Consider the following 14757-nt stretch of genomic DNA (forward strand, 5'->3'; position numbering starts at 1 on the left):
AGATGCCAGAGCCATGGGATACCTGCTGAGGAGAGCTGCTACCAGGGAGTGGAACCAGCCTGTGAGAAAGACGTATGTTGCAGTCAACAAACCTGAACAGATTTGGAGGTCTGAAGAGCATTTTGATATCAGACACGGAGATGCAGAGTTTGGAGTTTGCCCAGCTGGTTTTCAGTCTGGCTTTGGTCCAGTATTTCCTCACTGTGCTCCCTTCCTTACATTTTGCAATGCTAATGTAGATCTTGTGATGATATGTCAGAAGTATGTGATCTGCTTTTTTATTTTATAGGGGATTATAGTTAAGAGAGTGCATGAGTCTCCGAAAAGATCTTGAACTTTTAAAGACTGTTGAGTCTGTCATAGACTATGGGGACTTTTGAAGTTGGACTAAATGCATTTTGCATTATGTTATGGCTATAAGCTTATGGGAGTCGGGGAGTGGAAAGTAGTGGTTTGAATAGGTTTGGTCCCCATAGATTCTTGTGTTTGAATGCTTGGCCGTATAGAGTGGCACTATTAGGAGGTGTGGCCTTGTTGGAGGAAGTGTGTCACTGAGGAGATGGGGCTTTGAGGTCTTAATCCTCAAGGTAATTAAGCTGAGTGTGAAACACACCCAGTCTCCTCCTTCCTGCATGCAGATTAAGATGTTGAACTTGGGGCTGGAGAGATGGCTCAGAGGTTAAGAGCACTGACTGCTCTTCCAGAGGTCCTGAGATTAATTCCCAGCAACCACTTGGTGGCTGACAACCATCTACGGTGAGATCTGGCGCCCTCTTCTGGCATGAAGGCATGCATATATGTAGGCATAACACTGTATACATAATAAATAAATCAATCTTAAAAAACTCTCCGATCCTTCGCCAGCACCATGTCTGCCTGGGTGCTGCCACTTCCCACCATGATAATGGACTAAACCCCTGAAACTGTAAACCTGACTCAAATTAAATGCTTGCCTTTATAGAGTTGTCTTGGTCATGGTGTCTCTTCACAGCAATGAAACCCTAAACAAGAAGGGGGTCTAGATCCTTCTCTTTTTGTTTCTAATGCCTCCTCTGATTTTTCCTATTTCAGATAACATGCTAACTGTCCCAAGATATCTGGTTGAAAATTTTCTTCTCCACTATTAGAAATCCTGGGCTTTCGGGAGAGGGATGACTTTAACATGAATGTTTATTTTTAATCTTTTTATTTTTGTATCTCCAGACCTTGCCCAGGCCTCCCGGTGAGCTGTCACAGGATCAGAGTGATGGATCAAAGCTGTTGTCCTAGCAACTGAAGCGACACATAACTGCTGCAGAGGAGGCTTTCTGCCAGGTTACATCTTCTTGAAAAAACACAACGGAGGCCAAGTGAGAAGTAGCTACAGTTTAATACAAACCTGCACCAGAACACAATGTGTTGGGCTGTTTTGTTTTGCCTCAAACGGTGGCCAAAGCACAGGGCCATGTGTCATCTCGGGATTGACACAACCTTAGCACCATGACATTTACAGAGGAGTGAGGAAGTCACTTGAGTGCTGGGGTGCTGACAGCTCCTTTCTGACCCCAGGCTGTGCCTGCCACCTCAGCAGCTGGAAGGAGTTTGGCTTCTGTGTGGTTCTGTGGTTTTTGGGTCAATATAAGAGATGCCCTCATCATGGCATTGGCTTGACAAGCGACCTACTGTGGACTCCTAGCACTACACACACGCGCACACACACACACAGTAGCACAATTTTCTGGAAAGTTAACCCCACAAACCTAGAGAGCAGCTAAGGCAAGAACAACAGTGTTTATTCAGCAAGTACAGACCAGTTTGAGAGCTGCATTCGGTGCAACCAGAGACCCCTTTCGCTCCAGCCAGCAGCCATGGGATGGGGTGGCTGGAGCTCTGCATGGGGCAGGGAGTGGACACTGGGGGATGATGGTTTGCTTGGCTCTTTAAGCCTCCCATCTAGAAGCTCCTGGCTGAGCACACAGTCTATGAAGGGTGGCCTTGGGTTGTAGAAGGGTGGGGTGGATGAAGTAGAAGGCCCACAGTGGCCCCTTGAACGTGTACTCTCCTACCACTTCAGGTCATACACTTCTCAGGTGGAGGTGCTCGGAAAGGGTAAAGCACTCCTGGCCCATGCCAGGTGGCCTGTCTAGCTGGCCCTACCACCCCTTAGATCTTTGGCATCTGCCCAAGGCCCATGACCCAGCAAGGGCAGAAATAGACAAAGATGACATATAGCTAGGTGTGGTAGTTTATGTGTATAATTTCAGTACTTGGGGAAATGAAGGCAGGATTTCTGTGAGTTCAAGGCCAGACTACCTAGGCAAGACTTTGTCTCAAGAAGAAAAAGGAGAAGGAGAAGGAAGAGAGGGAGGAGGAAGAGGAGGAGGAGGAAGAAGAAGAGGAAGAAGAAGAGGAAGAAGAGGTGAGTGGGAGTGGGAAAGAGAGAGACAGACACTGTACCAGGGGTCAGCGTCAGTGTTTATGTTACTTGTGAAGGCTTCTCTAGGGTCATTACCTACTGTTATCAGGGCTACCTCAGTCCTCTGGGTTATCTGTCCCTTCAGCTCCTAAGTGAGGACACTGGGCGCAGCTGAAACCACACACAAGTTCCCAACACTTTTCTAGTTCAGGCTCAAACCAAGAGAATACTTTAGTCAGTTCATGACAAAAATAAAATCAGCTTGTGCAAAGCAAGGCAGAAAACATGCCCCCAGGAAGAAAGCATTGTATCTGGTTAAACTCCTGGTGGGCCTGACATCAATCCACAACTATTTCCCACAGCTAGGTTAAACAGCCAAGGCCATAATAGCAGTCACAACACTTCTGAGGCCTAAACTCTTGGGGCCTCAGTTTTTATCTGTGAGATGGGGTAGAGTGGCAAGCCCCGCCCTGTCTTAGAAGCCCCTCGGAGTTTCCCTGTCAAGAGCTGACACACAGGAGTGCTTTGACGTACCCAAAGCAGGACAAAAACGTGCAGGAGGGTGACTGACAGGCTCCCTGGGGCCTCTGACAAGTTTGTGGAGCTCTAACAAAAGTGAGATCACTTGCCAAAGAAGGGCAGGGATGAGGCTTATCAAAGGCAGACAGCTGAGCCACCTCCCAGACTGTGTAGCCACCTATGAGAACCTCCGAGGTGCTTCAGAGACAGGGCAGGGCCAACCAGCAGTCTACAAGAGCGTGGTGCTGAGTGCAGTATCCTACAGCACTTGTGCAGTGGAGCGGATTCTATAGCTAACTAAGCCTTGTGTGTTGAAGCCCCTCCCTTGGTGGTTGGCTAGCCAACCCTCTCCTACTTCCCCTTTCTCAGCAGGTATGAGGACTCTTACTAGTCACATAGAGGAGTAGCTAGGCCTTGCCCAGCAGTGGCAAGTTACAGGAAGCTGTGTTGGGGTATGAGGGAGTGGATATGGGGTTAGTGCTGGGAGTAACACGGAGCAGGGATGCTGCCTGAAGGTTTCCAGGGTCAGCATCCAGGATCGTTTGCATGTAGGGAAGTAGGAGGAGGTGGCAGGAGGTATGGGATAGGGGAGGCATGGTACAGGGCTTCTGGAAGCAAAAGGACCCTGGGTTGGGAGGAAGGGGCCAGGGGGCCAGCCTGCTCCCGCCTCTGCCCCGTACTGTCTGGTTGGTGGTGAGTGCAGCATCTCTTACTAACCAAATCTATTCCCAATTCTATGCTATGCTAGTGACACGAAGCACCATTATTTTCCACAGGGTGCACAAACAAGTCAAACCAAACCACTGCGCAAACCAAACGTGCAAAACAAAACCATTTACACGCGCCTGGCACCAGCCGCATGCCCACCCAGCTACCCTTCTGGGGGCAGGGACTCCCAGAGGGTAAGGGCAGGCAATGAATGAGGCTAGCAAAGGGCACAGGGTGTCCCAAGCACAGCCACACCCGGTGTGTCCTGACTACACCCACACGAGTATAGCTGGGGTGAGTCAGGAGAGATGGGACACCTTGGGCATGGCTGGGGAGTTGACACTCTGTCTGACTTGGGAAAATGTCACCATGGGGCCTAAGGGGTGAAGGGGGAAGGCCCTTACTTATAAAACACATCTGCTAAAGTGCTCTGGACACTTGTCTGGGTGGGCAGCAGGGCAGAGCACTAAAGTTTGGGCCTTCCCAGAGCCAGCACAGGAGGTCACGGTGAGAGGAGGGGTAGGGCCAGGTGCTATGCATTGGGTGCTGTGCATAGTGTGGGCTTCTGGGGCCCAGAGAAACCCCAGGGCCAAGGAAGGAAGGAGCAGGGCAGGAGGGACAGCTCAAAGTGCCTTATTAGGGCTGGATCAAAGCCCCGTGAATCATGTTCAGACAAGGAGAGAGCTCCCAGGTTCCTGGAGCCCCCACTGGTGGTGCGCTGCCCTGCCCAACCTCTCCCACCCACTGCAGCTGTGGCCGGAAAGTGTGCAGGCAGGTGGTGGTGGAGCATCCTCACTTGTTGGGGGGGTCTGGTCAGAGCCTTTACCAAATACCGCTCGACCTGCCTCCAGGGGGCGCAAGGATCCGAGCTGAGGCCCGCTTTGGAACGTGGTCATCAATCTGAGAACCTGCAGGAAGGAAGCAGGGAGGGTCAATCAGGCCGATGCTGCCTGGGCTAAAAGGCCCCTGGCACCTGGGCCCCAGGGCTGAGTTAAACCTTCTGGGACTATGTTCTTTCTCCTCTCCCTTAATGTGTACGTGGAGGCCAGAGGATGCTGCCCACCTATTTTAAAACAAGCCTGGAGCTATGCATGTGCCCAAGGAGCTGTTGGATTCCCTGGAGCTTCTAGATGCTAGGCAGTGAATGCTGGGAAACTGGGGACTGAACCCAGGTCCTCTGGATGAGCAGTACATGCTCTTACTGCTGAGCCATCTCTCCAGCCCATGAACTCAGGGCTTGCAAGGCAAGTGCTTTACTGACTGAGCCATTACCCCAATCCCAGGTGTAATCCTTATGCCTCTATTCCATTATCTGGATGAGAAAACCAGGGATTTGGGATATTATATGGTTTCCACGTTTTACAGTATAAAGGCTTTGAAGAGCCTGGGTTTGAACCCTGGTTTTCTGACTCTGAGTCAATGTTACGAGCCTCCTCACTCACTCACATGGATAGCATATTCAGTCTCTCTTGTACTATCAGACCAAGGGACTAGCCAGTTATCACACAGACCTTCAGACACAGGTCTCAGTGAGTAGACCCGAGAATAAAACAAGAAACCAGTAACTGTTTTAGAAAGTGAAAGACCCATATAACCAAAGGCTCACACCTTGGGATTCTAAGACTAAGAAGGGAGGGTTTAGTGTCCCAGAGATCCAAGTGGGATATCACCAGTGTCCCCCATTGTCAACAGAGTAAGATTTGGGGCAGACAACTTGAGGTCTGCTGTGTCTGAAGGAGCCACTATCAAGTCATGGCTCTTGTATTGGGGACGAAGAGGCCACTGGCTAGTTAGGGCCCATAGCTCCAGGGTCTCATCATTTCTCGTGGGGGTCAGCTTTTGCAGGCTGTGTGCTCAGGTCCTAGGAATCCACAGCCCAGACTGGCAAAGCTTCAGTGTGTTTGGACAGTGCTCCAGAAACACCACCCAGCAGTTACGTCCCACTACTCATGGGACTAGCCCTTTGGGAGCATGTTTTGGAGGACTCCTCTCCACAGGCCACCAGCACCTCCAGTGGAAACCACAGGTCCCTGGCACAAGCTGCTGTCAGCACAAAGCTGGGAATATAGGGACCTCAGTAGGCAGGACCTCAGTAGGCGGGGCTTCAGAGGTGGGTTCTCCGCCTCTCATCCCGGTATGGTTTGTGTGTGGTCCTCATTCTCTATCCCTTAGGAATCTATGCTCTTGTTCATCCTGCCTTTTTTTTTCCCAAGTAGAGACAGGCCTTGCAGAGTAGATTCTCTCTGGATAGTCCTGGGGTCAGGGAGGCTGGGCCACTGCCCTTCCAAGATGGTTCCCAGCAAAGCTTCGTGAAGGACTAACAGACCTCATGGCATCTGTCTGCTCTCCATTTATGAGGCAATGTTCCCCACCAGGGACATGTGAGGTATGTGAGGTATAGTTGCATAGACAGGCAACGTCTAAAGGGACACAGGCTTAGTGTTACAGTCACTGGGAGGGCATGATATTAAAAACAGGGTCAGGCCGGGCGGTGGTGGCGCACGCCTTTAATCCCAGCACTTGGGAGGCAGAGGCAGGCGGATTTCTGAGTTGGAGACCAGACTGGTCTACAGAGTGAGTTCCAGGACAGCCAGGACTATACAGAGAAACCCTGTCTTGAAAAAACCAAAAAACCAAACCAAAACAAAAAAAAACCCAACAAACCAAAAAACAAAAAACCCAAAAATAAACCCAGGTTCAGGACATGACAGAGAGACCTAGGCATTCTGTAGATAGACAAGAGCCCAGGCACGGAGATGGGGAGAGAAACTGGGGGTCAGAGCTAAAAGAAAGAAACATTTTACTTCAAGTCATTGAAATGCTTATCATAAAATTCCTGCTTAAAAAAAAAAAAACAAAAAGAGAAAGCGGAGAAAAGATGCAGGTGATGTGTGAAGGTTGGAGGGTAGAAATAAGGAATGAGGGTGACGGGCTTCAGTGAGGCTGGGAAGGGAGGGGACAATGACAGCAGGGAGGGCTGTCCTTCTGAGCCCTGGACATCTGTGGGATACCCTGTGTGCAATGTTCTCAAGGGGTTTCAAGGGACAAAAACATCACCAGGGAGAGTGTCTAATGGCCTGTGGCCTGTCTAGCGGCTGGTGAGCAAGCCTGGCTCTCCCAAGCCCTTCAGCCTGTATGTCTCTAACAGCACACACTGTGCATCTCACGCACAGTGGGTCTCGCAGCACTACAAAGGACCTGTAGGCTGTAGTCCACCGCCTGGGCCTTTATCCTGTCTGCCAGCTCCCACCACACCCTCACCCTTACCAGAGAGGCTGAAACTGGATTCATGAAGGTCCCTCATGCCCCCGTGCCGGGTGACTGGCCGTGTGGGCGTGTCTGCCAGTGGTGTTCCCATCTCCTTTTTCCCAGGGTGGACAACAACAGCGACATCTCCTAGGTAGGGAGTGCGGTCCACTCCCCTCACTTTTAAGGTCTAGTGAAGAGAAAAGACAGGCTTGTCAGAGCTAAGCGCACAGCTGAAGCATCCTCCGCCGATAGCAGCCACTCTGCACAGGACCCAAGACACACAGGCTTCTTGTTTCCATAGTCCAAGCACTGAAGAATGCCTTTCTCGATTCTACGTAAGCTTAGCATGTGCATGCATGTGTAAGTGCCCATATGCAGGAAGTGCCTTGGTCTCGGCCCCGACATGGGTGGAATCCTTCCAGGGAAGTTTGGCAGGGTAATGGTTGAAGAACTTCTCCATGGTGAGCATCCTGATACATATAATGGTGTCCTGACAATTGCCAGGATCCCATCAGGTCAGACCTTTTCCTGTGGTCTGACAACCCAGGGAAAACTTAGGCTAGATATACTTTATTTGGACATGGGCCACTGCCAGAAGCAATACTAAAGGGCTAAGAGTTATACCGCACAAACCAGAGTGCCAAGGTTCCAACCTCTGCTCTGTCGCTTAGAGCTGTCCTGGCCTTAGTCAGTTATGGCAATTAAAAGTGCTACTGTGAGGGGAGGGGGAAGTGTGTTGGAGCATGTGCAGGAGGCTGAGGGAGTAGCAGCAGCAGCATTGAGAACTGTATCCTTTGGGATGGAATCTCAATTACAATGTTGCATGCTGTCTGCCTACAGTCTTTTTGAGAGAAACAACAGGCATGGAGGCCCCTTGGCATTAGCAAGATGGAAAGGAACTGAGCAATAGGCCTATGTATCAGGAGGACCTCACTGGTCACAGACACACTCCCCAGGTTTCCTATCTGCTTGCACACTTAAACTTTATATATTGAGACTGTAGAGATGGCTCAGAGGTTGAAAGCGTGGACTGCTCTTGCAGAGAGAGGCCCTGAGTCCAGTACCCAGTACCCACGTGAAGTGGCTCACAACCACCTATAACTCTAGCTCCAGAGGCATCTGAAATTTCTGGTTTCTATGAACACCCTTACTCAGATGTGTGTGTGTGCGTGCGCGCGCACACGCACGCGCGCACGCACACACACACCACCACCACCACCACCACCATCATAGATGTATACAAAATGAGAAGTGGAAACCAGCATTTTCCAGTTCCACCTTCCCTACTGTCCCTGCCTCACACTCTTCTGCTAGAGGGTAATAGAGAGCATCCATAGGAAACTGTGTGTTATGGCTTGAATCTGAAATGTCTCCCCATAGGCTCATATTTTGAATGCTTATTCCCTGGCTGGGGCCCTGGAATCTTAGACGGGGCATGGCTGGCCTCTCGTTCTGGCTTCTGGCTTCTTCCCCATCTGGTGCATGTGAACAGTCACTCCACATACTTCCATCATCATGAGCTGCCCTGTCACTTTAAAGTTTCTGAAACTTTTCCCCTCTTAAGGTATCCTGGTCATATTGATGCAAAAATAATATACAAGATGACAATGTCTGAGAGTTAAAGTGGGGGAGTGAAGATGCCTCCCAACAAGGGCCTTGACCTCCTCCCACACATCTTCCTTCCTAACCCCCTTACCTTCTCTCTCTGTACCAGCTTCTTATAGACAATGTCTGGGAAAGACCGCAGGGGACAGAACTTGCCGGTGCCCTCCGCACACATGAAGACACCATTCTCATACACGACACGTCCCCGGCTGATGGTGACCAGTGGTACACCGTGACAGCGCATGTTCTCATACAGATTGAAGTCTCCACCCTGCACCTGGGTGCTGGCTGAGATGGTCCTGGTGGGAATGAGGGTAGAACAAGATCTTCTGAGCACATGTAAAGACAGCACATCATGACGGAGAGGTGCTGCCCAACAGGAAGGAGTGGTACCCAGAGCTGTCTGATATGGGCTCAATCCATCCCCTGAAAACCCTTGTGTCGAAATCTTTACCCTGAGCATCTCAGCATCTCAAATATGGGGCCATATTTGGACATAAAGCCTTTAGAGAATTAATGCGAAAGGAGGTTATATAAGTATGTATTTCCCCCGTCTAACTGCTGTCCTTAGAAGAAGGGACAGGGACATTGGACATGGGTATGCACAGGGATGGACAGACCACATGAGCATGAGAAGAACATGGTCATCTACATGCCACTACCACTTTTCTCTAAATTTGAAGTGGGGCAAAGGTTATTCATCTTTGCAGTTCTGTAAATACAAGTTCTTCAAAACCCCAAATCCCCCTAATCCCAGGAGACTAGTGGCAAGCTTTACCTGGTGGCTTCTGGATCCCACACTACCACATCAGCATCAGCTCCCGGGATGATGCGGCCCTTGCGAGGATACAGGTTGAGAATCTTGGCTGCGTTAGAACTGGTGACGGCTACAAAACGGTTCTCATCCATCTTTCCTCCAACCTGGAATGTGGCAGAAGTACCGGATCAGTACGGCTCTGAGTGTGTGGCTTCTCCAGGCACCTGCAACCCAGCCTGTGCTCTTTTATCTCAGAGGGTCGCATCTGTGGTCCTAAGGTGAGCAGTGCTATGCTCACTGTCTCGTCTCATGTGAGTTGACTGGCAGAGCTTGGAAACCTGCTTGCTCCTTTCTTCCCCAGCCAGCCAGCCACCCTGGTGACTTGTGCCAAAGGCTGCCTGCCTGGGGCAAAAGCACCTCTTAAGAGCAGCTCCACTTGTGCGCCCACGTGGGATGACTAAGAGGCTGCCCTTCATGTGCAAGAGTGTACATCCCCTTGTTTGTTGGATTTCTTCCCAGGCTCCCACAGGATGCCTGGAACCACAGAGAGCTGAGCTCTATACACACTACGCTTGTTCCCTATAAGTGCACACCTATCACCAAGTTAACTCGTACAGCAGGAGGCTAACAACATCTAATACAACAGAATAACTTAACAAACTTATTTAATACAGTATAAGGCTTGGTCGCTCATGCCTGTAATCTTAGCTCTGGGGAGCTGAGGTATGACTGTTGAGTTTAAGTCCTGGATTCCATGGCCAGCCCATGGCGTGAAACCCACCTTAAAAAAAAACAAACAACTTCTCCAAATGTATGAATGATATTTAGAGTTTTCCATTTAATATTTTGTGGACTGTGGACCACCTGAAACTGTGGATAGATGGGAAACACTACTGTATATTCTGTGTTCTGAAAGAGCTACCTGTACTGTGCCAGGCAGCTGTGTCCCTTTCTCAAGGGACATGTCCTGAGCTACCTCTTGGCCTCTCCCTGAGCAGGTGGCTTAGTTTTCAGTACTTCAAGTCTCTGCAATTGTACTGAGTGCTCCGTGTATTCCATGATAGATCAAGACCAAAACAAAACAGAACAAAAAGCAAACAACAAAAACCCCCTACTCTTCATGGGCAGAACAGGTGGTATTCAAATGAAATCCCAGCCCCTCTCTTTTTTGAAATTCAATTAGATAAAATATACCCAGCATATTATATTCATATCTCTTGACCCAAAAATCCCCTTCTAGAAATCTGTTCTAAGGAAGTAATTAGAAATGGTGACATTCTTAAACAAGGACTTCTTCACAGCATCATCTGAAGTGTGAAAACTGGAAATAGCCAAGAGTTTCAAAGGAATAACTAAATATAGCAATTCCACTGGAGGGAACATTACGTAGCAATTAAAAGAAGACATTTGAGACTAGGGACGTAGGCAGAGGCGGCACCCCAGCCTAGCATGGATGAAGGCTGGGCTAGATCGCACGTATCAAACACTGTGTTTTAAAAAGATCACAACTTTTTAGTGCTCTAAGAAGACACTCAAAATGACTTAAATTATGAAGAAAAAAAACAAGATTCTAGTCACTAAAATAATGTATGGCAGCCAGGCACAGTGGCTTACACCTTACACCCAAAAACCCTGGCCCTCGGGAGGATGAAGCAGGAAGACCACTGAACATTCAAGGCCTAACATGTCTTCATACACTGAACCAGGAAGGCATATACCAGAATGCTGAATTTCTAGGGACCAAATTGTAAGGTTTTTTTCTTATTTTTTTTCTGAACTTTTAGCATTCCAATAACAGGTAATATTATGGAATCAGCCTTTCTCCCCATGTATGTGTGAGGTGATGCTGTGCTAGCTAAGTGTGACCTCTGACACTACTGACCTTTTGCCTAAAACAGGAACTGTGATTGGGTCAGCTCTCTTGCAATGGCTGCAATGGCTATTCTTGTTTGTCAACTGGACTGGAATGAACTAAAACCCAAGCAGCGGTGAGGGATTTTTCTTAACTAGATCATACAAGGTTGGAAGACTGTGTGTGTGTGTAATATGTGTGTGTGTATAATATGTGTGTGTGTGTATAATGTGTGTATAATATGTGTGTGTGTATACTAAATATATACTGCTACCAGAAAGTGTGGCTCGGATTTAGGATGGACCTTCCAACCACAAAGGATCCAGACTTAAGATGAGTCTTCCAACCTAACATGCATGAAGCGTGTGTGTGTGTGTGTGTTTGTGTGTGTGTGTGTGTGTGTGACACAAAAGGAAGCTTTTGCTCTCTGCTTGTCCTCACTTTCCCTGGCAAGTTCATATACACTGTTGCTGAAGTATTCCTTCACTGATATTAAAGCCTATTTCTTTGGGATTCCAACATAAACTAAAGACCAGCTCAGACATCTACTCTCACGGACTGAACTACTATTGGATTCTTGGACTTTCTTTTGGGAGAGACAGAGATTGTCTGATCAGCCTATCAGCCACTCTTAGGGATCCCCTTTCTACATGTCCATTCGATCAGTTCTGTCCCACCACAGAACCCTAATGCACCTCCTAAGCACAGGATTTGCTGAGTTCTTGCATAGGCAACACTGCAGACCTACCACTCCCCTCTCCCAGACGACGCTCATTCGATCCTGTACACCGCTCACACCGTGTGGGATCTTAGTGAAGTCTTCCTTGCCCATGGCTTTCTGCTTTGTGGTGAATGGCCGGTGATCAGATGCCACAATGTTCAGAGTATCACTGGGGAGAGAGAAATGACCAGTGAGGGGACAGGAGGCAGATGCCTCTGAGGATGAGGACATGTTGAGGGGAGGGAGCTTGCATTTGGGAACCTACAGAACCCATTTCCAACTTGGTTTTGCTGCTTATTTGCTGGGTGACCTATGGTTTGTTGCTTTCATTTAAATGAACGATTTATCTACCCACAGAATTGGCACACGTGCTGAGCAGTGTTCCAGGAGACTCAGCAAATGCTTGAGTTGGTGATGGCTAGGATAGTGGGTGGTGGCCAACTTGCCCGCCATTGAGGGGGGGTTCATTGGGCTGAGATGGTAGAGGTGGTCTTAATGTCAAGGGCACACATGCCATCTTGTTTTTACCAGCTCCCTGACCCACCCTGTCCCAGCAGGACGTACATAGTAGGTGTATGACAGAGCTTTTCCAAGTTCAATGCTAAACTTGCTAAGTGACTTGGAGCCACAACACTCAAGAGAAAGAGTGCCAAGATTTAACAGTCACTGTCTGGAAGCTGATGGAATTGTCTCCAGTTAGCATTTATGACAAGGTCTTCAGAGGGTTAAGGGCTACAAATGGCTAAGGCTTGACCAGGACCTCAGGCAGATACAGAACCAGGAAAGGGCGGTGAAAGAGGCATATTGTGGCCTGCTCTTTGCCAAAGATGGAGGCAGACTGACCACCCATGTTCAGAGGTTTCTATACTAGAAGCTTCCGAGATGAGAATGTCATTAGGGCAAAGCAAGCCTAACAGGGACCTCTGGCTGCAGCAAGGAGATCTCGTGGAACCAGGGACACTGGTGGAACTGCCCAGTGTTGGTCCTGAGATCAGAACAGCACCTGTGGTGTGGTGTGGAGTCAGATTTTGAGGCTCCTGAACAGTTTTCAGTCAGGCTGTTACACAGAAGCCCGGCTCTCCTGGGACCTGGCAGGCCCATCAGTTAAGGTTCTTGCCAAAGACTAATGGCCCTGGTAAATCCATAGCGTGATGACTCAGCAACTTGTGTGGCAGGGCTGACGTTGCCCTGGGCTGCAGAGACAGAAGAGACATCCACAGAACAAGAGTGTTCTGTGGCTCCTCTGAAGCTCTCTACCCTCTCTGAACCTGCAGAAGCCATGAGAAATGATGGAATCTCAGGGTTCATTCTCTTCTTAAGAGACCCCCAGGTGATGCTCAGACCAGAGGAGATTCCAACACAGGATAATGGGCTGCAGGCGAGAGACCCTGAGACCTGGGCTCAACCCTGACCTTTTACCTGAGCACCCAACTGCTTCAGAAGCAGGTGCCACTAATCTGGTGAGAACAAATGGTCGTAAATTTTTATTAATTGTTATCTGTTTATTTGTACGTGTGTGTATCGCATGTGCACATACATGCGCATGCGCATATACCACACACGGCATGAACATAGAGATTGGAGGACAGTTTTCAGGAGTCAGTTCTTCCTTCTAACATGTGGGTTCTGGGGATGAAACTTAGGTTGTTAGGTTTGGGGACAATTGTCTTTTACCTGCTGAGCCATCTCACCTGCCCAGGAAGCCAGATTTTAAAATAAAGGACAGATATGAATTGTACTTTTTATTCACGCTTAACCAGAAATCAACCAGAAATTATACCAGAAAGTAACGACGGGTCAGCAACCCGGATTCTCTTTTTATTATTATTTTTATAATTTTTAAGGTTTACTTTTTTTTATTTGCATTGGTGTCTTGCCTGTATGTATGTCTGGGTGAGGGTGTCAGATCTTGGCGTTACAGACAGTTGTGAGCTGCTGTGTGGGTGCTGGGCATTGAACCTGGGTACTCTGGGAGAGCAGCCCGTGCTCTTAACTGCTGAGCCATCTCTCCTGACTCTCAGATTCTCTTATAGAATAAGGTAACTGATGTTTTCCAGTCAGCATTCTATATCACATAAATTATACCAATCACACGTCTTAGGAGAAAATTATAGTAATTACAAATTCCTATATAAATAGTTAAGTTGTGCCTCGACTCCTGTAAATAGCATATATTTACAATGTTCACTGATTAAAAAGGAACTAAGACAATCTCTCTACCATATGAAATCATAATTCTTACATGAGAATTTATTTAAATAATTAAAGTAGAAAACCAGGCTATATATAAAGACTTAAATTATTCAATGAATAACGCTTCCTTTTCCTGTCTACTCGTGTCCGGATGGACTGGACACTTAGTGTGTTTTTGTTCCTTTGACAAATTAGCTTGTGGCTTTGCAGGGTTTCAAGAGAGACTCTGAATTTGATCAAGTCTTCCTTATGGTATTTTAAAAACAAGCGTGTATGGGTGCTGTGCATGTTTGCATGTATGTGGGTGCACATGCATGTATGTGGACACCCAAAGCTGCCATCAGATGCCTTTTGCAATCTCTCCCATTTATTTATGGGGTCACTCAGGCACCTCCATTCAATTAGCGTTTCCCCAGGAAGCTTTGTGTTGAGGGAACAGATGGAAGCTTGGTGACAAAGAGAAAAAATGTGTCTCTGCCAAGAGACTTCACACAGATCTGACAACTTACCAGACTGTCTTTTAAGGAGAGACTGGAGCTAGGCAATGACAGGTCAGGAATGGGCAAGACCACGCCTGGACCAGTATAGCTTACTTATTTATGTGTGCCTCTTGCCTTTCAGAAAACAAAACTTCAGGTCAGGATCTGAAAACAGACTTCCAGGGGTGAAGAGGTGCTTCTGTACACTGTCCCCACAGGTTTACCCTATGCTCAAGCTCTGTGTGAGACACGGGTTGTCTAGCCTGTTTTCCCACCAAA

The 14757-nt window shown here is 48.3% G+C and overlaps 1 protein-coding gene across 1 annotated transcript in view; it reads right to left on the minus strand.

Moving 5' to 3' along the window:
* Positions 1–4403: 4403 nt before the first annotated feature.
* Dpysl5 (dihydropyrimidinase like 5) overlaps positions 4404–14757 on the minus strand; it is a 43133-nt gene continuing 32779 nt past the window's right edge. The window contains exons 8-12 of the mRNA XM_028782935.1: positions 11834–11975; positions 9255–9397; positions 8568–8775; positions 6890–7058; positions 4404–4530 (exon numbers count right to left, since the gene is read on the minus strand). Coding sequence (XP_028638768.1) covers positions 4445–4530; positions 6890–7058; positions 8568–8775; positions 9255–9397; positions 11834–11975 — 748 coding nt within the window. The 3' untranslated portion in view covers positions 4404–4444. The remainder of the gene's footprint in view (positions 4531–6889; positions 7059–8567; positions 8776–9254; positions 9398–11833; positions 11976–14757) is intronic.

The sequence above is a fragment of the Grammomys surdaster genome, unplaced genomic scaffold (genome assembly GCF_004785775.1).
Source record: "Grammomys surdaster isolate TR1022 unplaced genomic scaffold, NIH_TR_1.0 946, whole genome shotgun sequence".
Classification (NCBI taxonomy): Eukaryota; Metazoa; Chordata; class Mammalia; order Rodentia; family Muridae; genus Grammomys; species Grammomys surdaster.